Below are 26,133 nucleotides of genomic sequence, written 5' to 3' on the forward strand. Positions count from 1 at the left end.
CGATTAGGTCCCAAACAGAATTTAGATTTTGAAGTTCTACATCCTACAGCATAAAACACATTCATATTTAATTATAAAAAAGAATGAGTGAAAGAAGGCTAACAAAAAGAGCGTATAAGGGAGAAGTATAAGCGGGAGTTGGAAGGGGTAGACCTCATCGGACTTTCTCTGATCAGATCGGGGAAATCCTGAAGAAAGGCCAGGTCAAGAGCACCCTAGACCGGCGAGCGTGTATGAGGAATGTTATGAAAGTGAGGGAAGCGAAAAAGATATTTTAGGATCATAGCAAATGGAAATCCGTGGTCTCTGCCAACCCATCCGGGAAATAGGCGTGATTATATGTATGTATGTATATTTAATTATGAATTCAGTTCAGTAGTTCTCCATTGAATATGAGTAGAGAGTGGTAGAAAGCGAAGCGATATAGGGTTGTTTTATTATTTAAGTGGTATAGTCAAGAGTCTTTAATTACTTTTACTCGTCACGAGTGCTTCACAAACAATGAATTCTACTTCGTATAATGACGACAAAAACCTTTTGGATAAACTGTGAGAGTTGTTATTATAGTAAAATTTATAGACGCCAGACTTTTAAATATACTTACAACCAAAATTCGGCTGTTGGCAAGTATTTAGTCTTGCGGTGTGTAATGTACTTCGTTTAGTTAATATTACTCTATATACATAGTAAGCCTGGTTTCAGATATCAAATACACAAATCTAAATAATTATAAATCCTATGTCAATGCAAAAAGGATTACCAATAGTCTTGATTAATTAGTATGCGTTCCTAAAAAACTCCCCTCTAAAGTATAGATAAATATTATTTAATAGGAAAATTGATCATACACTGAAATAATTTCATATTGTTTCATAATATGCATTAGTACTAGTAACTAGTAATAATCTTGTTCCTCGAGCTCGTATATACAATTTGTTTGTAAAATGTAAAAAAAACTCAATTCTCGTTTGATCGCATTTTCACTAGGAGTGTTACATTATTGAATACACGAAACAAGACATATATGTATATGTACCGAAGCCCCCTGCGTACCGTATATTTATAGCGTGACCTATTCACTCGCACTGAATATTTGTAGGTCAATCAGGAGTAAGGACTTTAGTCCTCTGGCTCGTGTTCGGCAGCTTGGAACTATGCCATCGTCATTTCTGCGTGAGTTTCGACAAAATGCAACGTCGGATAAGAAATTGGTTTCAAAGTCAACAAACTTGCTACCAAACTTGTCATCCTTTTAGTTTACATTATTACTAAACCTCGGTAGGGTGCAAATACATGTAAGGAAATATGTTTAAAACAGCTTAGCCAAATACTCATCATCATCATAATGGTGTATATGAGAATTTAGCTCAATTCTCTCATCAATCAATAGATAGGTACCCTTTTCGTGGACAATTGATTATCAATCCAGGGACCGGACAACCCTTTCCGCGATAAAACCCTTTCAATGGGCAACACTTAAACACGGCTAACACATTGAAAGACTTTCCCTTTTGAACTGCAAGCCCATTCATACCCCTACCTTTGACTAACCCTTACCGAAAAGCTAACCAAAAATAAGGCTAGCCCTTAATAAGGGTTACCCTTATCTTTAAGCGCTTTTTATAAAGGTTTCCCTTTGCGTGAAAGAGACAGGATTAGTATATATCTACGGTAGTGTATGAAAAGGAAAGAAAATACGTGCCTAGTCAAAGAACGCCGACGTCGCCGCCGACGATCGCTCGGATTCGAAGTAATGTGTGCTTTATGAACAAGGTAGACGACTTAAATTAGCACGCTTATATGCTAAAAGTGAAGCCCTTTATAAGGCTAACCCTTATAAGCAATATGCAAGGTGTTGGTGAGCGGATGATAAGGGTTTTGTAAGGGTATTTGGGCTACCTATTACTCAAATGTGGTAGCTTTATATAAGGGTTTTTAAAAGCAAAATAAAGGGTTTCGTCTGGCAAAGGGTATGGTGAGTTAAGCCTTATGCAATACCCTTATAAAACCCCGATAAGGGATAGCGGGCCGGTCCCTGTATCAATCGTCCACGATAATATATATTGGTTAAACAAATGTGTGAGTAGGTATGCTTCATTAAACCTACAACATTTTTTTTTCCGACATACCTATTTAATTAAAGCAGAAAGATGAATAGAATATTTAATAAAATATTTTTTAAAGCTTTGTTAATGAAACCCGTAAACATTTAATAATAAAACAATTTCTGTAGGAACCTAATTAACTTTTATCTTTAAGCAAATAACCTGGGGCTTTGTATATTTTTACAACGAATTCTGGTGTTAACCTAAATCTCTTAGGTTTGTTGATAGCCTGTTGCTTATTTTCCTTATTTTATCTCCTGTTTTTTTTTGCAATAAACCAATTATAGGCTTCTGAACTTACACATTTCCGCCTAATTATATTCCGCAAAATTAATTATGTTGCAAATACTCAGTAGGTACCATCCATCCATTCAGTATTGTCCTAAGATATGAGATTAAAATGAGCAATAACTTAAATATGTAGTTAGGAGTTTACATTCGTCCGTTCTGTGTCCCAACCCAGGTATAACACGGCGTGAACACGGCCTGGCAAATAAGCCGCACTGGTCGCACTATACCTGATCACTATTAAGACGCTCCCTAGCGAAGGTCGTGGTCGCCCACCGAGCCATTGATCATAAATTAGACACTTACGCTGCTACTGGGACACAGAAGGTCTCGACTCCCATTTAAAATCAAATGAAATACACCAGACTTTTTGTTTCCTGAGGTACTATCATTCCAGTTCTATCAATTTTGCTTCTCGTACTTCTTGTTCTTTCTTTCATTCATCATCATTCTTACGTTGTATGGGCGGGATTCCCAAGTATTCTACTGATTCTACTGAAACTATCATTTATTTATTTATTTCTCTTTAATTGTAAGGGTGCAGTGATTGTACACACAGGTGGGTAGGTTTTTATTTTGTTTTGTTTTACATTTTTATCCTTACTTTTTAAAATTGCCTTGAATATTCAGATTTCAGATTTCAGATGATTTATTGATAAATGTACATCTCATTTACATGTCAAACAAAAATACAAAATATTCAAAAATAATATAAACTTTAAATTATAAGTTACATAATATTAAATTGCACATTACATTATTTTTATTTACAGGGTTTGATTGTAGTGTTAGGGTCAATGATCCTTTTCCAGAAATTCGTTTACACTGTAGCACGCAAGGTCAATAAGGAGTGCTTTAAGTTTTTTTGTAAATGAGGCATTACTATCCTGGCATTACTATTGGCTTACATATCTATTACATCTTATATTTACTTACTACTAGCATTACATATTACGTGCTATATTTAATACATTGTTTTGGACACAATTGATATTACTCATTATATGTAAATTGTTGTGTTCCTATTGACATCTATTTGTTTATTTTTACAACCTTTGTTACTATGGCTTAACTAAATGCTAAGAGTTTCGCGTTCATATTTTTGTTTTTCATAATGTTCGGCAGGTTTTCGTAACTTATTTTAATTTCCAGTTCCGTATACGGGACATTCCACTAAGATATGTAGAGCACTTTCTTCTGCTTGTGGATCTCATATGCACGCCGGGTTGTCCTTGCACTTAAACCGATGTAAGTACTCGGAGAACCCGCCGTGTCCCGTCAACATTTGTACCGCGATGTGGTCCAGCGACATTTTACGGACGACAGAATACGCCTCTATGGCATCCGGGAAGAACGCTTTTGTGGTTGAGGCAATTTCCCCAGCCTTGTACCGCCGATTCCATTCCTCCTTCGACTCCAGACGTATCTGCCTTTTTGCGTAGGTAACCGGGCATCTGTCGTAATTGGGTTTCGTTTTTAGTTTCAGGGCTGCGTCTTTAGCAAGCACATCAGCTCTTTCGTTTCCCTCCAGCCCGGCGTGTGCTTTAATCCAGAACAACCTAATTTCCTTGTTAGAGTCCGCAAGTACTTTGAGGTTGGATCGGATCCGCACCGCCAGGGGATGGAGGGAGACGTTGTTTACCACAGTCTCCAAGGCCGATCTCGAAACGCAGTATACGCTGCAGTTTGTACCATCAGTGGGTACCTAGGTTAGATACAGTGAATACAAATAAGTCCTCAAAAATCCAGCTTCCTACTTATGTTCCTAATATAGGCATAGACCGATGATGTGGGCAATTACAAAACGGTAAGTCATGGGATGGGTAGTCCGTAAGTAAACCATGTGGATAATACGGGTACTTTCTAAATGCAAGTAGATTAGGCAAATAATGTTGAGATACATACTAAATACAACCTAGGCGACGTACGTTGAACTAGACTCTAAAATAATGAAATACCTCCTGTAATTAGACAACTAACCAGACTAGACAGAGACGACTAGAGAGTCGCATAAGAACCACGGTTGGCCTTGTCATGGTTCTTATGCGACTTATGTCATGTGTCACTTAATCACTGCAGTCCACATAAAATGACACTAGCGACATTTGATCTCCATCCTTTATACATCAATGTTGCAAATTGCATGCAATGCTCACTCATACAATACCCACGGAGCTAGGCACCTAATTGGTGAGTGCATGCGCTTGAGCATATCTATTCTTAGCGCACCTAAGTATTGAGTGAGGCCTCTAACACGTCCCATTCTCAACAACTCACTTCTGTCTTGACGGCAGTTATGATTTGATTAATTAACCTACATATAGATGACTCTTTTAAACCTTTTGTTTAACCAAATCCTTGTTTTCAACAGGTACAGATGGGTGAAAAACGGCAAACCCTTCGAATATGCCAGTTACTCCGACCGAATGTCGCAACAACCCGGCCGGGGCTCTCTAGTCGTCAGCAAGCCCAAAGACGAGGACATGGGCCAGTACCAGTGCTTCGCTTACAACGAGTGGGGCACGGCCACATCTAACTCTGTCTTCGTACGGAAAGCCGAGCTGAACTCGTTCAAAGATACCGGGGACGGTGCACAGAAACTGCTCACCGCTCAAGAAGGTCGCCCGTTCAAACTGACCTGCCACCCGCCCGACGGCTGGCCCAAACCAAACGTCTACTGGATGTTGCAAGGCGACCAGGGCCAGCTGAAGACCATCAACAATTCTCGAATGACTCTCGATCCTGAGGGCAACCTCTGGTTCTCGAATGTGACGCGCTACGACGCCAGCGAGGACACTAACCTAGCTTACACTTGCGCAGCCAAATCCTTGTTCAGGAACGAGTACAAGCTCGGCAACAAGGTGTTTCTGAAAGTGAAGCAGACTGGCGGGATATCGCCGACGCAGAACAAGTACCCGCCTGAGGAGCAATACACCACGAGAAGAAACGAAGTCGCGCTGAGAGGGAAAAAGGCGGAGATCTACTGTATATACGGCGGAACGTAAGTTTTATCCACTTATTAATTTAATTACAATAATTCAAGCTATAACTTTTTATGAAGCTTGCTTTCGGCTTGTCACGTGCTAGTTGAACGAACTTAAGAAGCTCCATGATAAGAATTGTATTTTAATATTGGTGGGTCATAAACAAATCTTAACATTGATTTGCGTATGCAATTAGCTCCATGCATGAATTTATTTTTATTTTTGGATTCATAATTTATATCGTTGGAACACCGGAAATGATAAAAATACTTTTGTAAACCTTAACATTATTTTATTAAAAAATATTTAAAATGTTGAAAATTTTTGAGCGGTTGAAACGCTCATAATTTTTGGCGCGAATTCGACAGAGCGTGATGACGTCACACGTTGGGCGGCCCAACTGACGTTTGCTACTAATGACACTAATCTGTCGAACGCGTGACGTCACGTGGCGTTTCGAGCGTTTCGCTCGCTAGCTTTTCGCGGGCAAATTTTTGTACTTTTTATTTATAATTTTAAGTAATTAAATGGTAATTTAAAAACGGAAATGCATTTGTAACATGATATAACGGTAACAAACATCCGAATAAAACATATTTCGTTCAAATATAAACTTCATGCATGAGGCTAATTGGAGACGTTCGTTATTTTACGTGACTGTTTGCTAATCCGCCGCAACGCCATTACCCCTAGGGCACCTAATCACCGCCATCATAGCTCGTTTTTTCCCTAAATAATAAAATAAATAAATAAAACGTTTAATAACAGGCAAGGATCACCCATGAAAAATTTACATACTACAATTACACTATTTAACACTAATTACTACTTAACTAAGCTTACAATAAATAAATAAAAGGACTGCAACTACACAATATGTTTCCAGCATCTCTCGTGTAACAGAGGTCTAAATGGCTTGGTATTTCCAGACCGCTCCCTCAAATAGTGTGGAAGAAAGACGGACAGACCATCCTATCATCGAGTCGCGTGACGCAGGACAACTACGGCAAGACGCTGGTGATCAACCCCGTGACCAATAGCGACAAGGGCACGTACACCTGTGAAGTCAGCAATGGAGTCGGATCCGCGCAGTCGCACTCCGTCAACCTCTACATTAAAGGTAAGTTCTTAGTAATAAGTCCACAAAAATCCAGCTTCCTACTTATGTTTCTAATATAGGCATAGACCGATGATGTGGGCAATTACAAAACGGTAAGTCATGGGATGGGTAGTCCGTAAGTAAACCATGTGGAGAATACGGGTACTTTGTAAATGCAAGTAGATTAGGCAAATAATGTTGAGATACATACTAAATACAACCTAGGCGACGTACGTTGAACTAGACTCAAAAACAATTAAATACCTCCTGTAATTAGACACCCTTCAAATCTTAGTCATCCTGTTCATTATATGAGAATTTAATCTTACTAATTAAATTTCAAGCAAAGTAAGTGAGTAACCTATTGTGAGAACGAAAAGATATCCTTTTGGGACTATGCTTTGTCAAATACGCGTAACTTGACTGTTAGAACCCCGCGAGGTTCCGTGTCTTTAAGGAAAGATACGCACCGTTAGCAACCACTCTAAGAGCGGTTACCCATATACGCAATCAGTAAGAAAATACCGGCAAGGCATAAACTTCATGCCTGTGCCCTGTTTATCAAAAGCTTGTAGCTTGTAATACAAGCGGAACACACTTTTTGACAGCTGTTGTTAGAAAGGGACTTCCACTTGTATTACAGTATTACAAGCTACAAGCTTTTGATAAACTGGGCACTGATCTTACGAATAGACCTGTGATCCTTGGTGCGTTACGGTGAGCTTAAAGTTTATGTACAATAAAGATAGATTATTTCATATGCCGAAAAGTTATAAAGAGAATAGACAAAGCAATCGAACGGTCAATAACAAAATAAAATAAAATAATGGCCTTTAGATAAAAATGTCACATACATTAATAATTACACAAAGCTTTTTGTATGACATCAGGGAAATTAGATAAAAATATCATCAATATTTATAGACTGACCCTAATAAATAGCTATTACACATCGAACCTGACTCATAGGGTCATTTATCAATTTCAACACGTGGCGTTACATTACTGTTCACTGATAAATACTTACTATTACTTTATTAGATAAAACAATGTACTTACATATTGTTATTCGTCCTTACTCATATCTGCAAAAAGCTCGCATCTCGTATTTCTTCTTGTACTTCATTTTCATATTTTATGGTATAAATCAAATAATTCGAATTTAAACACGCAACACGTGAGTGAAACCGCTAAGTTAGTTAAATCAAATAAATGTTGTAAATAATTGAAAAATGAACGAAAAAAACTTTAATTAACAAAAAACCCATGTAACCGAACAGCTATAATGCTATTAAGAACATTTATAGCCATAGTGTATTTCATCACAATTACAAAAAGCCCGAATACAGTTGTCACCTATATTCACTAATTACAAGTTAACACATATAAACAAAACGCCAAACGTGAAATACTTTAGTTCTGTTTGTGATGTTTCTTCTCCGTCATCCATCACTTTACCAAACGATACTTTTTGAAAAGTTAATAAAAACTCAAATTTAATAGAAATTACAATCGTAAATTTCGGCAGTTTATTATCAACTAGTGTCACCAAGAATAACATTACTTTTTTCCTTAGTCCATACATGTTTGACCGCAGACTAAGTTTTCATTCTATTTTGGTCAAATCGGGCTTTAAAACATGAACAGTTGGAATAGATACCTCATTTCAGTCCACTCCCTGAACTTCAATTGGGTCATGGCCTGACGGACCCGACTAATTTGTACAACACCACTTTAGGACATTAAAAGGCGTGTGTCAAACGTATCATATAATCAGTATACATACATAGTGCCTATTTAAGGGTCCCTTTGTTTAACATAATTATTGAAAGTCATAATGTAATGATTGTCATATTATCATTAGTCATAATTCTGAAACCGTTAACTTTCAGGATTTTCCTCGGTAACTAAACCTAACCTTACCTATCTATAGGATAACTCCTATAGATAGGTAAGGTTAGGTTTGGTTTGTTTTATGGCAATCCTGAAAAGTTACGCGTTTCTGAGAAAAACCAAATTATGACTAATGATAATATGACAAACATTACATTATAACTTTCAATAATTATGTCAAACAATAGAGACCCTCCTATTTATTACGTAGCAGGATTTTACAATTTACTTTGGTAAATGCTGAGAATTTCATTATTAAAACAAAATACTCTTTTGAATTTCCTAAATCACAATTGATGACGCATAGTGTCTTTTTGAACTATAGTGGCAGGTAAAACCTATTTTCTCGTCAAAATAACGCTCCCCACAAAAATGTTTTTAGCGCTTTTCGTCTAGAAAGGTAAATTTCTTTCATACAACGAGCAACGGTAACAATCGACACTTCAACTGAAGTGCAGGCCCTCGGGCACGTGCCGTCGTCTAAAATAATTTTGTGTCCGAATTTTACAACTTGTCGTCTAGCCCGAGTCAACTGAAAAACAAAAAAACCGGCCAAGTGCGAGTCGGACTCGCGCACGAATGGTATCTTACCATTAGGGAAAAAAACATCTAAAAAATCACGTTTGTTGTATGGGAGCCCCATTTAAATATTTATATTATTCTGTTTTTAGTATTTGTTGTTATAGCGGCAACAGAAATACATCATCTGTGAGAATTTCAACTGTCTAACTATCACGGTTCATGAGATACAGCCTGGTGACAGACAGACTGACGGACAGCGGAGTCTTAGTAATAGGGTCCCGTTTTTACCCTTTGGGTACGGAACCCTAAAAAATAACAGCGACTGTAATTCAGTTATTCATAACTTCGCCGTCCGTTTAAATTCTGAGTAACTGGTCAGTACATTAGGTATGAGTGTGACTTCCTGTAAGATCGAGTTTCGAACGTACAGCTGAGATAAGAGTTCTGTGGTTTCTGTGGATTAGGTCTTCGTAAACTTCCTAACTGATAAGCAATACTTCATAGTTTTACTCTTATCGTACTTAACTGAAAGTGGACTTCTTTGTATTGAGTTGAACTTTCAATGAAACCTTTTAACATAAGCTAGTGAGATAGATAGATAAGTTACATTTTGTCATGTAAAAACCACGTTTAGAATATAAAACTCAAGGTGAATTGGATAAAAATGTACCTAAGCCAAAATCTGGTGAAAAATGAAAGGCAGCCGAAATGTCTAGTATTCTAGATAATACGTTTCCGTTCTTGCGATAAATTCTTATTAACTTGATTTACAATCAAATATTACGACGAAATGGAGGGTGTCCTTTAGAACGAAGTAATTCAAGCCACAGGGCTCAAAGCCGGCGTGTTTGCAATCTCAATAAGGAAGACGTTTTACGCGCGCCGCATACTGTAACTGACACCCAAATTGGCAATGGGGTGACCCTTCCTAATACAGGGCAGGACAACTCACGTCTCTTTTAGGGTTCCGTGCTGCAATATTTTCATCCAGATATAATAGTTATTTGTTTTACAAGGGGGCAAAGTTCTTGTTTAATTTCTCTTGCTAATATTGATACCCGAGCAAGCGAAAGTGGTTCGAAAAATGGAATCTTGAGCGTTGCGAGGGTTTCAAGGCACGTGGGTTAAACAAGTTTTGCCACCGGGTGAAACACACAATTTTTCGCCACGCCAACACAAGGAATTTCCCTATTTTTCACGTCAGGAGAATATTGCGGAAATATTCTCAGTAAATTACGTTACTGAAAGTTTCCCATAAAGGAAACTTTCCGCTCGCCCATCACTAGGTGTGGTAAAAAAACATTGCCATGAGGTTATCTTTATATTAAACTAAATTAGGTCAAAAACTGATGAAAGTTTGTTTTACTTCATCTCGCTTTAACAATACTGTCATGAGGTTATCTGTATTTTAAGATATATCCGCAAAAATAGGTACTGACGAAAGCTTGTATAAATAAACACGATCGCATAATCTACGAGTATATGTATTTACATACGATCGTCATGACTTGTTTCGACTATCCTACACGTTAAATCAAAAGTCAAAGATTTATACAATTTATACAAGTTGTGTGCTACTAACCAACACTTATTTATATGCAAAAAGAGAAAAGATAAGTAAGTAAACGCAAATGGTTGTTGAATGAAAATTGAAGATATTGAATACGTACTGGTTTGAGGCAACTAAACTTAATGCGAACTAGTACGGTCAGCAAGAGAGAAAGCTAGCAGCTACTGTGCTCGAAACCTCGCACGTTTAGCTACTTCTTTTACTGACTGTACAACGCATTGACAATAATATTAAACTCAAATTAGATTAGGATTCGATTAAAGACAAACGAAACGCAACGCCCAGGATTTTCTATACCATTTTTCCTCGTCCCCTTGCTAAATAAGTGCCCGTATCGAATGTCGAAGCGTGCCAGTCCCAGTCTTAAATTCACTCTAATGGCTTCCCTTGCATGATATCAAATTATCAATTACATTATTACATTAATGTTAGAAACTTGTGTGCTGTGACTGTAAGCCATTACTGTAGAAATACGATTCTCGTAGTTCTTATTTCTTTTTAATTAGGGTTATATTTTGATTGACACGGGTTTGAAATAAATTAACTGTTAGATGTCGTGGTTATTATTATTATTTGTGTTATTTAGAAGTTTTTAATTGAAATTGTATTTTAACACAGCATTACTAAGACGACGTATTCGATTTCGTAGTAAAATTTAATCAACCTTTGAGTATGATGAACGATAGAAGCCTTTTAAAAACCATCAAATGGTCCTAAAGGTAAGACTAGGCAACAGACTTTTAGCATTCAAATTCAGAATGTGCTATAGATCTCTACATTGGCTATATTATGTGTCATCGTTCCTGCAGTCCCTCTAACCTTGCGACTATCTGTGTCACCAGGTTAGACGTGACTTCCGAATCATTTCCGTTATATGTAATTGTCCGCATCCTATATTTACATAGTCATAACATCAGAATATTGTGCTCATTATAGTAGCTGTACGTCGATAGTTCATCTACCGCACAATTATGGGACAAAGGTATTGTTACGGTTGTTTTGCAAAGGTGCGGATCCAGTAAAAAGCTAAATAAATGCCTTGCTGAGTTTTAAATTTAAAATAACCACACAAAATTTTATAGGAGATAAAACAAGAACAAACATGCCAAATCGGGCAAACAAATTTTATGGATTAATTATATATTTTATTCTATTTAAAATTTCACAGCGAATTCAAATGCGTTCTCATCCATCTCCGGCTGTAACACTAAATTATCTCACAATCATAGAAGAAATAGCTTGCAATCAAACGGATTAGCCGTGTCACGCGAGCAATGCGTTGTGCGTGTGCGACACGCACGCAAACTGCCCGTTTTAAAGAGGGGCGACACCCCGTCTCGCATGCGTTTGTTCTCACGCATAGTAAACAATAGTTGCAGATGTAGTACATAATTGTTTTCCATCGTATGTTCTTTGAAACGATCGTATTTGTATTGCTACTTCAGTCAACCTCAGTACTTTTTGTATCGAGACTGACTGAAATAGCGAGACACGATCGAACGTTTCCGTGAAAATAAGATGGAAAATAATTATGCACTACATCTGTATTTTTTTCACACCAGCAGGTAAAGGTTCAAAAACTGATAAGAAAGTTGCATTTTATCCACATGTGGGGCAAAGTAATCAGATGGAAATTTTGAGTTGTTTCCTTATGTTAGCTGGTAGAATTGACTTTTTATGATGATTTTAAATGATATATATTTAATGACGTTCATTTGGATTTGATTTTATTTGATATCTTAGTATCTTACAGTTAATATTTTCTTCGGATTGGTGTGGTGAAATATTTTGTATTTCACTCAGGGGCAAATTTTGTTTAACCCTCGTGCTTTGAAACCCTCGCAACGCTATAGATTCTATTTTTCAATCTTTCGCTTGCTCGGGTATCAATATTACCACGAGCGGTTAAAACAACAACTTTGCCCTATTGTAAAACAAACTATATTATGTTATGTGTCTATAAAGTAGCTAGGAGATCAGGTACACCAGGAAAGTTGGAATAAGTGAGAGACGATAGTAGGTAATAAGGAAGTAAATAAATGATTATAGCTGGCACCACCACTGACCCTAAAGTTTTCAATTATCATTATTATTTGTGACTGTCAAATGTACTTAATTTCCTTTGCCTAGTCTTTACACTTTGTTTACAAAAAATCTGTATTTTTGAGGCCCTTTATAAGATAACACTAACAACTTTTAAGAGAATTTTATTCACACCCAACTACCGATAAGTCTTTCTTGACAGGTCACGGTATTATAGAATCCCTAAAGCAACTTCTAAAATCTCGATATGCAACAAAAATTTCGCCTTTCTAGTCTTTAAGGGCTTGGCCAAGAAACTGTTTTGTTCCAGTACAGCCATATTTCTCAGTTAAATAATTGTAAAAGCCGGGATGAATGGAAAGCTCTTAATTCGTTTTGATCCCGCGCCACGTCCAGTAGATTGCCGCGTCACGCGCCAGTAACTGCTCTGCCAACATTGCTAAGCCAACTCGGCCCAACGCATACTTGCCCTATATTCCAGACGTAAATCCATTCGGGCTTATTAACGATGATATAGCGTTTCGTTGGCCAGTATTTTATTTACGGGTTTTTTTTTTTCTCAAGCTATGCGTACAAAACTTCTAAATTAGTCTCCCGGAGCATCCAATAGAACTCTGTGACATTATTTCCTTACTTGACTGGCAGTGGACGCGCCTTTGCAATTGCACATGATTGCAGAAAGTAAATAATAGGTATTTATCTTATCTAATCTCTGACTAGGAGAAAAATGTACCAAATCTGAGACAATTTAAAAAATATGGTATTCCGATCAATATGAAAACTATAGCCTTTGAATCTTGTCATTCTAGGAACTAGAATAATCAATTGATATACTCAATCAATTTCTAATGTTAATGCGCTCGGTAAAGAAACGTCATTTCAAACAAATCAATATCGCAATACGATTGTCTCACCCCGGACGTAGTCTCACGTAAGTAATCGAGTACGTGGCTCAGACAAATACGATATGTATACACCTTACCCCCTGTATACGCCATGCAGACTGTGAGCTCTTACTGCTAAAGCTTAAGCGAGTTGAACTTTCAGGCAAACCAGTGCAACTAAGACCTCGGACTCCGTAATAATTATGCGTAGTCAAATAGTGTGCTTACCCTGGTTTTTCCAGCAAATAAATAGGAATAAGACCACAGGTATCCCCTTATCCGTTTTTCCGTAAGCGCCCTCCCGCCGGCGCCGAGCCCCAATAACCATTCCATTTCACGGTGGCCGTTGCCGCTGTGTAAAATAGCAATATGGAAATCTAGCGAGACACTATCGAAGGCACATGGTAATAACGAGACGTCTAATATGAGTATCGAATTGCGAATGTGAATGGACAGATAGTGATATTTCGGTTGCTGTTTTATTGGATATTGGAGCGGTTTGCGGCAGCTTAATTTTTACTGATTTTATGTACCTTATTACTCGAAACTTATATTACTTCAAAGGCATTTATACTCCGATGTGCGACATTAAGATTTTTGTCTTTTAATTAGTTTATTTCACCCGCATAAAATTCATTAAAATGAATCATAACTGATGCCAATCTTCCCCTTTGTGTACGAATATTTAAATAGCCGTCTGAAACGTGCCCGTTCCGTGTTTGACATAATTTTTCCCCGAAACACAAGGTTGTCGTACTTTTGGTACTTAATTCCCGGCATGATAGACACGAGAAAGTTTAACATAGATGTATTTCAAATTTAATTAGTTAACACTGTTGACTAACGTTACAACTTACAACGTAGCATTATTTTTTGGCATGGTAATTTTTTAATCTTCTGACGATTTCGTTCGTTAAAATAAATTGTTTCAGAACCTCTAACAGTCTTTACTCTCATGACAAAGCCTCGTTCCAAAGATCTAGTTGTTCTTCTGTAAAAAGTATGATAGTAGCTGCTTTCCACAAATTGAAATCCTTCTTTTGGATGTAACAGGGAAAACACTGAGATTTTCACAAAATACAAGACTTCCTAACCCTTTTTTCTTTTCACAGCCGCCCCATACTTCACTGTAGCCCCGGAATCCCTGAATCTGGCCGAAAACGAGACCGCCGTGATCCGATGCAAGGCCGACGGCTCTCCCGACCCGCAGATCAAGTGGGTGTACAACGGCGAGCCCATCGAGCGCTCGCCGCCAAACCCGCGCCGCACTGTAGCGGCGGACTCCATCACCATCACAGGACTTACCAAGAAGGACACCGGCAACTACGGCTGCAACGCTACCAACTCCATCGGCTACGTGTATAAGGATATCTACATTAATGTCCAATGTGAGTACCATGCGTATTTTTATTCATTTATACAAAAGCAAGTGGATGTTCAACGACGAGCTCGTCGAGCGCGCGCCGCCGAACCCGCACCGCACGGTGGCAGCGGACTCCATCACCATCACGGGACTTATCAAGATGGACACCGGCAACTACGGCTGCAACGCTACCAACTCCATCGGTTACGTGTATAAGGATGTCTACATCAATGTCCAATGCTCCCGATATATAGAACAAAGAGCTTACACACCTCTGAAAACGCTATAGGAGTATATGTTTCGACAGACATCGACAAAGTCTTTCCTTTCATCTTGGAAAAGGCAGAAGACTTTATTTCATGGTGTATACGTGTAATGCGCTCAAGTGCTTTTACGCCGTTATGCGAAGCCGAGGAGAAAAATCTCCACATTATATGTGTTGGTTTTATGGACGTACTGCTTTTGTGGTTAGGTGTAAGGTACGTTATCGCACTTCAGTTTAAGTTATGCGCTTCGGCAATTGATTGTGTATCGCGAATATTCATGGTGACGTAAGTATGTCTCTTTGACATGCATATTGCAAGCTGCATCCTAAAATAGACAAAGATAATATTGCTAGACTGCTTGTTTCCTAAAATGCTTATTATGCGACGTTTTAGGAGACTTGCCAAACTTGAAATGAAATGCATAATTTACCAATATAAAATATAGTATTATATCAATAGGTAACCCAAAATGTAACTCTTAAATTTTATTATTTGTAGAAAACAATATAAATATTTCCATTTAAACCAACAACAGTCCAATTTAGTCTTAAATGCGATCCCGGAAGTCTATTCCGCTGCTATAGACTCGTACCGAAAACGCCCCGGCCGCACAAATTGGATCATTCATGTTGTCATTCACAATTCCAGAGTTTTATGAGAAAACAAATGAACGGGCTAGAATACAGCTGTCACTCTAAATTTATAATGACAAATTACAGAGATAAGAATGGTAGTAACGGGGAACTTGTGCCGTGTAGAAATAGCTCAGCGTTTCGGTATTGATAAGTTTCTCGCTTTCCCAACGAAGAAGTTTATCAGCTTTCTGCGTGCTATTTGAAATGCAAACAATAATAAAATGAGACGAGAAATATTGCAAGATAAATAACTGTGACGGGCTTGGAAAAAGGCTTTTTCGCCTTAATTACTGTTCGTCAACAATTAACTATTGCGCAACAAGAAATCTATTTATCAATATCATCATCATCATCAACATCATGGTGGCCTTTTGGTGATCCAATCTTGGATGTAGGCCTCATTCCTCTTCTTCCACTCCTGTCGATCTTGTGCCCCATTCCATCCAGTCCCGACCTCCGTGTCGTCTGATGTCGTCCAACCAGCGCTGAGGTGGTTTACCCTCGGGTGTCCGCTCTGGGCCTATTCAAAGACTCGTCTTGTCTAGCGACACTTGTCCATTTATCAATATAAAGTTTCAAAAATAACATTTATTACAGTAGTCTGTAATAAATGTTGTGTAAAGCTAGTGCTTTTGCCCGCGACTTCGTCTGCGTGGAATTAGTAATTTGGGTACCTTAATTCTTAAACAAATCTGCTTTTTAATACATCCTTTTTTCACCCCCAAATTGGTCCACACTATACATTTCCACCCCATTTTTTACACCCTTAAGGGATAAAATTATTCTATATCCTTTCCCACAGCTCAAACTATCCCCAGACCAAGTTTCATCTAAATCGGTTCAGCGGTTATTGATTCCCCATACAAATTTCCACCCCCCTTTTCACCCCCTAGAGGAGTGAGTTCTGGGATAAAAAGTATCCTATGTCCTTCCCCGGGACTCAAACTATCTGTATACCAAATTTCAAGTAAATCGGTTCAGCGGTTTAAGCGTGAAGAGGTAACACACAGACAGACAGACACACAGACTTTCGCATTTATAATATTAGTATGGATTAGTATGGATTCTAGTCTAAGCAGTCAAATCTATATATCACTATCTTGCATAGAGAGTGCAGACGGCCAGGAATTTAAACGGACACGGCGGGGGTGGAATGTTTGCGCACAATCCCCGTGGAACCGCCTGCGATTCAAGCTTGTTTACTGCACTTTATGTATTCATACACTCGCTAAACTGGGGAGGCTGTTTGTGCGTCGTTAAATGCTAAGGAAGCTAAGAGCCTGCATATTATGTTTGAGTACTCTCTTCGTTTTTGCGGTTTTTTTAATACATTTGTATGTAGGTATTTCACTGTAGCGCAGCCGTGTTTTTTTAAGAGCACGTAAGTTCAAGGGCCGATACAGTGCGGAAGTGGTAGAAGTCCTGTGATCTAAAATGTAATTGTTAAGATGTAAAGTAGTTTAAAAGTAATTGTTAAGATAAAACTACTTTATTACTAAAGAATCTGTAGGTACCTAAGTTTTATAAGCGTACCTTAGTTAGGCTATTGAAAACGTTTTACCAATAACAAGAGTAAATTGTTTTTACTTTGTCATTATGTAAGGTATTTTGTTTCGGTAAATGGTCAGATAAGTGTGATTGTGTGTAGATATGGTAAATACGCCGTGCCATACATTTGTATTGTAGGTATACCTACAATCCGAACCGAATTTCAGTCTTATATTTACCGTATATTTGTAAACTAAGCGTCCTATATTAGGTATATAGGCACATTAAGGCCGTTCCATCGGTTTGCCGCTGTCTCTGTCACATTTCGCAAGAAAGAACGGGAAAGATCATGCGCGCCAAGTGTCAATTTTGATCGAATTTTGACGATGTTTATTTATTTTAAAAACGTTACCCTACAATATCGAAATTCGAAAGCTATGGAATTACTATTTAAGTTAAGATTGTTTTTTCTTCTTTTTTTGTTTATAGTATCACATAATAAATAACCGAGTAAAGTTGGATTAAAAGTCCGAGTTAGAGGTTACTTTGGGAATTAATTGTATCGAGCGAAGTGTCATAATTCGTGTATCGGAAGCTTTGATATTAAAGATAATATAGTCAAGAACTACATATATTTTTTCCACGTCTACGAATATCAACACCTCTTAGAAAAACAGGATCATATAAGGAGATTTTTCGCCTTCTGGCTCAGGGAACCGCCTTAAGCAGATCGCGGCCATCTCTACACTCCGCCCGTAAAACATATCACACAAATGCAATTCGGATCGTGTCATTAAATAGCACCTCATCAATCACCTTTTCGACACCTTTAAGGAACAAAAAAAAGTTGCAGCTGTCAGCTACCATCGCGTGGTGATGCGATTGTACCGCTACCTGTACTCTCTACCAATCCAAACAGACAGACGTGTGGTAGAAAGCTTTATTACATATGCCCTTTTTATAGTTTCACGATTGCGATTCTGGGGTGAAAAGAATGCGCGGGTGCGCCCGTGGGGAGATTGTGCAAGGGTGGATTGACCTGAGCTTATAGCTCCACAAAAGCCAAGCAATAATAGCCCTTTTCCCTATACTATAAAAGCGCTGACATGAGCAAGCAATTTGGGTTTTTAATCCCTTGATCCGCACGGGGTGTCGTGACTCACCGTTAGGTCCTTAATCGTAGGGAAAAAATGTGGTTTACCGCTCTCGTGTTGATATAATTATTTAATTGTATACGATAGCGGTCAGTTTAAGGATAAATAATTAAATAGTTATTTTACTGCATTTTTCCTTGTATTGAATGAAGTTAAATACGAGGAAAGTGTAGTGTGTGGAAGGTTAGTGTAGTTGTCTATGCTATGTATGGCTTTTTTGTACCTATCTGTCTGCCGTACAGTCATTTCATAAAGTATTCGTAATTTAGTCTATTTTAGAACGAGAAAATATACTTCTCGTACAGGAGTTATCATGTTACTTGTCTTAAGGTCATCAGTCTACTACTAACTGACTAATTCAAAACCCCATTTTCGGAATATTTCCCAATAAAGCGCGTTATTGAGCAACAAATCCTAATAATTCTAGATGAAATCTCTGTAGGTAAGTATATCCCACTATTTCAGGTACTTGTCGGAAATATACATTTGCATTTCGAGTAATTCTTCCCTTGTTAGCTAACAGCGAGTGTGAACTACGTTAGGTCACGAGTTCAGCGACCGCGGAGTGCTAATCTACCTGTTGGTATATCTTATGTCTTGGACTTTCGCGTGTGTGCTGGTAACCTCAGACTGCATTGCATGCAAGCATGGAGAAGTGGCTACTATGTAACCTACTTCATTCAAGTAAAAAAATGCTTGAAATGCATACATAAAATAAAGCTAAAGTGAGAAGTAAGTGACAGGCTATATTCATGTATACTAAAACGAAACTCCTATTCTCTTAATAAAAGCCAACTCGGGAACAAATCAAATTATTTAATTAAATATTTTAATTTGTGTTTTTTTATTAGTCACACTACTGAAACTACTATTATATAAATTATAAACTGAAATAGATATCATACACTAAAAAAAAAGTGACCACTTGGTCACTTAAAGCGGACATATTAAATAAGTATCCGCTTTGTGTCATTTGGCGATCGCTTCGCTTCCTCGCTTTTAAATCTGTCACTACTATGAAAACCCTCATATACTTGTATATGCTTCTACTAGGTGTATATTGTGATCGATATAGGCTTAGTTTTCAGCAGGTATTTTTTCATTGAGCTCTCCTAATCTAGACGGATTGTTTGCGAGGCCGGCCCTCATTGACCCGCTGTCAGGCAGTAAACCTGAATATAGTTCCATAACTGGGCTGCTTCCCGCAATAAAACGCTTATGAGCGCCGAAACTGGGTAACGACGTTAGTTCAGATTCTGCCATTATTAATAGTTATTAATTAAAATCGGATTCTTTCAATATGGTGGCTGTGTGCTATCAATCTTCTTAATACTGCTATCTTTGCTTAAAGGTCCACGGTTCTACCCATAGGATTAATTAATATGTACCTAATTAATCCACTTTCTATCGAAAGTTTTATTCGATTACATAACAAAAGAAATTCAGCTATATTTTATTTCCGGCACAGTTGATTTAAAATTTTCCTGGTAATTTTTCTAATAGGCCTTAGGAGGATGAGGTTAGGTTGAAAGAAAGGAATAACCCTTCAAATCGTCAATTTTCATCGATACGATTCTGCAAATAGGTAATCCATTGAACTTGTCTGAATGCAATTAGTCTAAATAAGTGGTATTTAAGTGGTTCGTAAAATCGCGATGACATAACTTGCATCATAATAAGGCGACTGCTAATGATGTGTAAAGTTTTAATGAATTCATCTTCTCCATTCATTAAATAAAGTGTGGCAAACCAATTTTGACAATGAAACACGGTAAATTTGAAGAATGTATAGAAGTTTAGAATTTCTTACCTTTCGTTACTGACACATCGTGTTGCCAGGTAGTGAGCAATTAAGGACTAGAAATCTAAAAAAAGCTAACAGCTCTGTCCCCTAGCTCGGAAGCGTCTTTGTCCACCGCCCGTTGTCTATTGGCCACTTCCTCGCTTCACACGCCCACACCTCACTCTCCTGAATGCGAGGATATGGATACTTCCGCCTACGGTGGTTTTCTTAGCGCGCTGCATACGCTGACCTCTTTACAGGTCAGATAAATAAAAAGAACAAACTGATAAATGGCAGTTCGACCATCAAATATAAGATTATATCAGGTCATGCTGTTTGTTTTTAGTCTTTGATGAACTTTTTTTCCCCGATTTCTTCCTACTTTTAAGTGTTTTACTTTTTGCTAGATTTCTTATCCGGTAAACTATAGATCTATAGATTTGTTCTACCTGTTTTTTGAGGCAACCATTCTAACCACTTTTTGTGCGGTGTCATAATGCAGAGAAAAATTCTTTGAAACGTTAAAACTGCTCTATGAAAGAGATTACATACCATAAAACAAAATAGGTCATAAAATATCATATACTACTCGCACGTCGCATCGCACGCTAGGATTCGTACGTTATTAAATTAGGTTCCTCATAATTTTGCATCATCCCGTGATTCGATGGTTTCTGCGTAAATTACGTAGGTAATGTAATAACGCAACAAGTGCTGAATCAGAAGGTGTCACCTCCCCGGAGCTCCCGTGAGTCAGCTGAGTGAGCCTGGATCGATCGCATGTCTTTGCCCGGTGAAACACAGGATATTGTGTTTATTTTCTCTTTGCAGCGTTCATTATATATTTATTATGGAATCCTTGACGCCTCATGTTTTGTCCACTAATGGATAAATGAAACAGGAAAAAAAATATCTATATGAATAATAGGAATTCGGACGCACTAAACTCTTATTACATATATGTACGCGTCCGCGCGTTGTTTTCTGTTTACACGTACGCTACGTTTATACCTATCTGTTAAATTGATTATGTGCACACCTGGGCCATAGTTTGGTATTTTACAATTATCAGATGTCGAATAGTACCTATGAAATATTGGGTAAAATATCAGGGCCAAAACAGCTGTTCATATGATAGTGATTAATTTCTCCGGTACAAATGAATATAAACGTTGCATTGTACTCTCAGAAGCACTTAAAATTCTTGCATCAACGTATCCCATATGGCTCGTGCGTTCGTCGTTAGCACAACCGCGCGCCACCTGGACTCGCCGCCCATATGCCACACATCAATATTCATATTTTACACGTTATTCTTCATCTATATAGCTGCGTCGTAAAACTTAACAACATATGCAGGGTTTTCAAAGATTGTGTAATGGAACTGGGGTGGTGTGATATTATGCAACGTTTCCAGGATAATGTATCTAATTTACTTACACAAAACAATCTGCCGCCCTGTCTAAAACTACGATAACCATATTATGTATTGCGTGCGAAGGAAGTGAAGAATCGCTTTTGCTCCAAAAATGTTGCTAAGCATGTAAAAGTTATGTACACAGGGAACTGATGATTGGAATTTGTAAAGCCTTATTGGAATGATATAGGAGATGTAGAACCGGTTGCATTAAGCGTTGTTACCTAATAATGATCAGGCATTCTGTGGAAATTCAGTCATTCTCTGATAGTTCTCCATGGCATGACAGCTGTGTTCCATTAATCTGTGTATCATATATGGTCAGCCGAACCGGCCTATAGTGTAGCCGGTCTAATGGTGGCTCAAGTTTTTGCCTTGTACTGACATTATGACTTTCCACAGCGATCCCGCCGGAGATCAGAGAAGGACCCGAGAATGCGACTAAAGTGGACGGGTCCGAGGTGGTGATGCGCTGCCGAGTGTTCGGCGCGCCGCGGCCCATCGTCAAGTGGATGCGCAACGACGTCGAGCTCACCGGTGGCAAGTGAGTGCTATACTATAACAATATTGAGTGATGATGGGGACGGATTGGGGACAATAGAGGAACAATCGAAGCCGTCCACTCCATCACATTCCATACTATCCTATAGAACGTGACGATTTTGACGTCTCTTAATATATACGTATTTAAATCTGTTTGTAGCTTCAACATTACCACGATGGGCGACCTGGTGATTCGCAGAGTAGGGTACAGCGACGCCGGCGTGTACCGCTGTTACGCGCAGAATAGCTTCGGCGAGAAGTCTGCATACGGCACACTCGAAGTCAAACGTGAGACCTTGTACTTTATTGTTAAGTTTAAATTTTCTTGATAGGCCAAGTTGGAGGCTATCGGTTCTCTGACAAAGTTGCCCCACAGTATTAGGCCGTAAGAAAGAACTGATGACACATATCCTTGGTACGCACCGCATCTTCTTTGAGGACAGTTACTTATAAATCTTAACTAAGGGATATTTAACGTTAGTAAATTTGTGCGTAGTGCTATCGGCCCTGTCAAAGTTAACAAACTTTACTGTCTTGTCTGTCTTTTGACACATGTTTTTTTTTTATTCAGAGCGGTCCACCATCAAGAACGAACCTGAAGACTACGAGGTGGCGGCCGGCTCGCAGGCCACGTTCCGCTGCACGCCCGACACGGACCCCGACCTCCACACCGATGTCACCTGGGAGTTCAAGGTACTAACAATAACCTTCTTAATTAATCATCCGATAAGCGGCGAAAAAGCAACTAACGACCGATTATTCTCTCGCGCAAGATACAATTTACACGTATATGTATTAAATGGTTCATAAGAAACGTTCGAAAGGCTTACGTGAATAAATAATGTTTTGATTTTGACACATTGTCAAGTAGTATTTTATTACGGTATTCGACACAAATTACGGGCGATTTTCCGCAACTCGACAACTGGCGCCTATTTTGCGTGACATTGGGGAGGTCTCTCGGTGATCCGAGATGTTTTGCCCTGTATGGGGCCACTCCGCTGCATTCCAGCACCACGTGAGAGGCTGTTTCTTCTGACAAATTACGGTATTAATGTCAAATGTTATATATTAATTTATGTTTTGTGTTATTAAAGGGCCAAACCATCGACTTCGAAGGCCAACCGCGCTACAAGATGACTAATGACTATTCGCTGCTCATCTCCGACACCATCGAGCTGGACTCGGGCCCGTACCAGTGCGTCGTCAAGACTCCCATCGACGAGGCCCGCGCGGAAGCCACGCTCATCGTGCAAGGTTACTAATATGATTACCCACATCTCTGTCTCATTTCTGTTATTATCAAGCCTAGCAACATTTGAGACAGTATGAACCAAATTGTTAAATTAAAGGAAAAATGGAATAAAATTACACCTCCGGCAGGACTCGAACCTGCGACCATTGAAACACCGGTCCAATCGCTTCTGCCAACTGAGCCATCTGTTTTTAGTATTTGTTGTTATAACGGCAACAGAAATACATCATCTGTGAAATCACGGTTCATGAATTTATTATCAGTATGAACTAGTAAGCTAATGTATCAGTTCTAGAAAAATAACACTAAACTAATTTGACAGATCGACCCAATCCCCCCGTGTTAATCGACGTCGAGTGCCGCGAGAAAGTGGCCAACCTGCACTGGGAGCCTAAAGGCGACAACCGCGCGCCCATCCTGCGCTACTCCATCCAGTACAACACCACGTTCACGCCCGCCACCTGGGACACGGCCAACGACAACGTGCCCGCCATAGAAGCCTCCTGGACGGTGGAGTTGACCCCCTGGGCTAACTACACGTTCCGCGTGGTGGCGCACAACAAGATCGGGCCGTCGGCGCCGTCGGGACACTCGGAGGTGTGCACGACGCAGCCCGACGTGCCCTACAAGAACCCCGACAAGGTCGAGGGGCGTGGTCGAGCGCCAAACAATATGGTCATATTTTGGTCGGTGAGTGGGATTTTTATTCGTTTACTAAAGACATATGAGAGCGGCGCAAGACCGGTCGTTGTGGAGACCCCTGGGGGAGGCCTGTGTCCAGCAGTGGACGTCTTTCGGCTGATATGATGATGATTTAGAAACTGTTTTCTCGAATGCTTTCGAATCAAAAGAAAGTTTCAACACTTATTGCTCGACTTATTTTGACCGGGATATGGATCGTGATTACCTTTTGTATTGTTTTTCTACTCGTCTATTATTCATTTCGAAACGGTTTAGTCAGCTATAATGAAATTGACTAATCACAGCTCAGCAGCTTATCTAACAGAGCACTGTTTCCCACAGAAAATGCCCCAAATCGAGCACAACGGCCCCGGCTTCTACTACCAGGTGTCATTCAAGCGCAACGACACGGGCGAGGGCTGGACCGACCAGACCGTGCAGGACTGGCGCCAGAGCGAGCTGCTAGTGCCAAATACGCCCACATTCGTACCCTACAAGATCAAGGTAATATATATATCTTTAAAAATATTTTATAAACAACGTCACGCTCAACGAGCATACTTTTGTCATTGGCGAAATTATCATAAATTTGACGGAAGTTATTTTTAAAAGGAGAAGAAGACACAAGATTTGGAGTTCCTGTATAATAGTAGACTGTACAACAAGGGCATAAAGCGATCCATTTTTATCCGAGGCAATTTATTGGTCTAGGTTAAAAATTGACATTTATGCCTGAGTTATACACTCTTTTTCACTTCGATTGTAAAATATACAAAAATATCCAATATTTTAGGTTATTTGATCGTATTCAAGACTAATACCCGTCTGCTCGTTTGCCTCCTATTTCATAAAAAAAAAATTGTACTCGGTTGTGTCGGGGGCGTGGGGCACGCCGGGCGGGGGCGGGCGGCAGGGCTGGCAGTTTGTATGGCAGATTTTGGACTTTATTGCTAAGTCATTAAGGGTCGTAATAGATGATTTCACTTTATGATCTCGAACATAATAAGCAACTTTATGTCGTCTACTCACGACTTAAAGTCGAACTTTACAAGCATGAGAAATGAAAAGTATATTATCTTCCATAGGTTGTCGCGTGGAACTCCAAGGGAGCGTCGAACGTGGCCCCCGTGGAGGTGATCGGCTGGTCCGGCGAGGACAAGCCTCTCCTGGCGCCCACCAACTTCACCCTCGTGGAGGTCATCTCCGGCAACGAGGCGCTGCTCAGCTGGAACCCCGTGCCGCCCGAGTCCGTGCGGGGACACTTCAACGGGTACCGCATACAAACGTGGACTGACGGAGAGGAGGATCAAGTTCGCGAGGTATCTAATATTCATATTCGATCATTTATTTGCATAAAAAGACACAACTCTCATCGGCGTACTCCTGTCTTAAAGGCCACCGCCGAACTTACAACCCCTATATGGTGTTGCGGGTGTACATAGGCGACGGTGATTGCTTCCCATCAGGCGATTAGTCGACTCGTTTGCTTCCTAAATAAATAAATAAAAACATAATTATGTAATTTTTACAACACAAATTTAAGGTAAATTTACACAACATTATGGTTTTTATTTTTTGTATTAAGAAATCAAAACTAAAGAAAAAACAGACAGATCAGGTATCAGGTACACTGGTCAATAAACTTAGTACTTGTTTATGGACTAAAATGGATGGATCAAAAATATTTCTTAACTGCTTTTTATCATTAAAAGGTCAAGGCCAAGTCCGACGCCACCAAGGTCATGATCAACATCCTCAAGCCGCACAAAAAGAACAATGTCCGCATCATGGTGTACAACGGCTTCGACAACGGCCCGCCCAGCGACACGCTCAGCTTCGTCACCCCCGAGGGCAAACCCGGACCAGTCCGCTCCTTCAACGCGTACCCCATCGGCTCCTCCGCCATGCTGCTGACCTGGGACAAGCCCATGGAGGAGAACGGCGTGCTCACCGGGTACAAGGTGTACTACGCCAAGACTGTCGGCACGCAGGTGGGTCTAAAACGTTCGGTAAAACCGCATCATCTTTCCTGTGTGACAACAAAAATTACCAATTCGAATATATTTTGTTACGAACTTTATCATGCAACTTGTAACCTCTAACTGCCCACAGGCCAGGTTCATTATTTTGAAATATCAAAATTGCATTGCGAAGTAGGTT

At 39.3% G+C, this 26,133-nt stretch overlaps 1 protein-coding gene across 3 annotated transcripts in view; it reads left to right on the plus strand.

Moving 5' to 3' along the window:
- Positions 1–26,133, plus strand: part of LOC134755635 (neuroglian) — a 50,653-nt gene that overhangs the window by 12,325 nt on the left and 12,195 nt on the right. For all 3 annotated transcript variants that reach the window (XM_063692145.1, XM_063692143.1, XM_063692144.1), the window contains exons 4-14: positions 4,765–5,394; positions 6,307–6,497; positions 14,501–14,776; positions 21,897–22,038; positions 22,198–22,325; positions 22,609–22,730; positions 23,135–23,294; positions 23,615–23,982; positions 24,316–24,477; positions 25,059–25,292; positions 25,686–25,964. In XM_063692145.1, coding sequence (XP_063548215.1) covers positions 4,765–5,394; positions 6,307–6,497; positions 14,501–14,776; positions 21,897–22,038; positions 22,198–22,325; positions 22,609–22,730; positions 23,135–23,294; positions 23,615–23,982; positions 24,316–24,477; positions 25,059–25,292; positions 25,686–25,964 — 2,692 coding nt within the window. The remainder of the gene's footprint in view (positions 1–4,764; positions 5,395–6,306; positions 6,498–14,500; positions 14,777–21,896; positions 22,039–22,197; positions 22,326–22,608; positions 22,731–23,134; positions 23,295–23,614; positions 23,983–24,315; positions 24,478–25,058; positions 25,293–25,685; positions 25,965–26,133) is intronic.

The sequence above is a fragment of the Cydia strobilella genome, chromosome 3 (assembly GCF_947568885.1).
Source record: "Cydia strobilella chromosome 3, ilCydStro3.1, whole genome shotgun sequence".
NCBI classification, from domain to species: domain Eukaryota; kingdom Metazoa; phylum Arthropoda; class Insecta; order Lepidoptera; family Tortricidae; genus Cydia; species Cydia strobilella.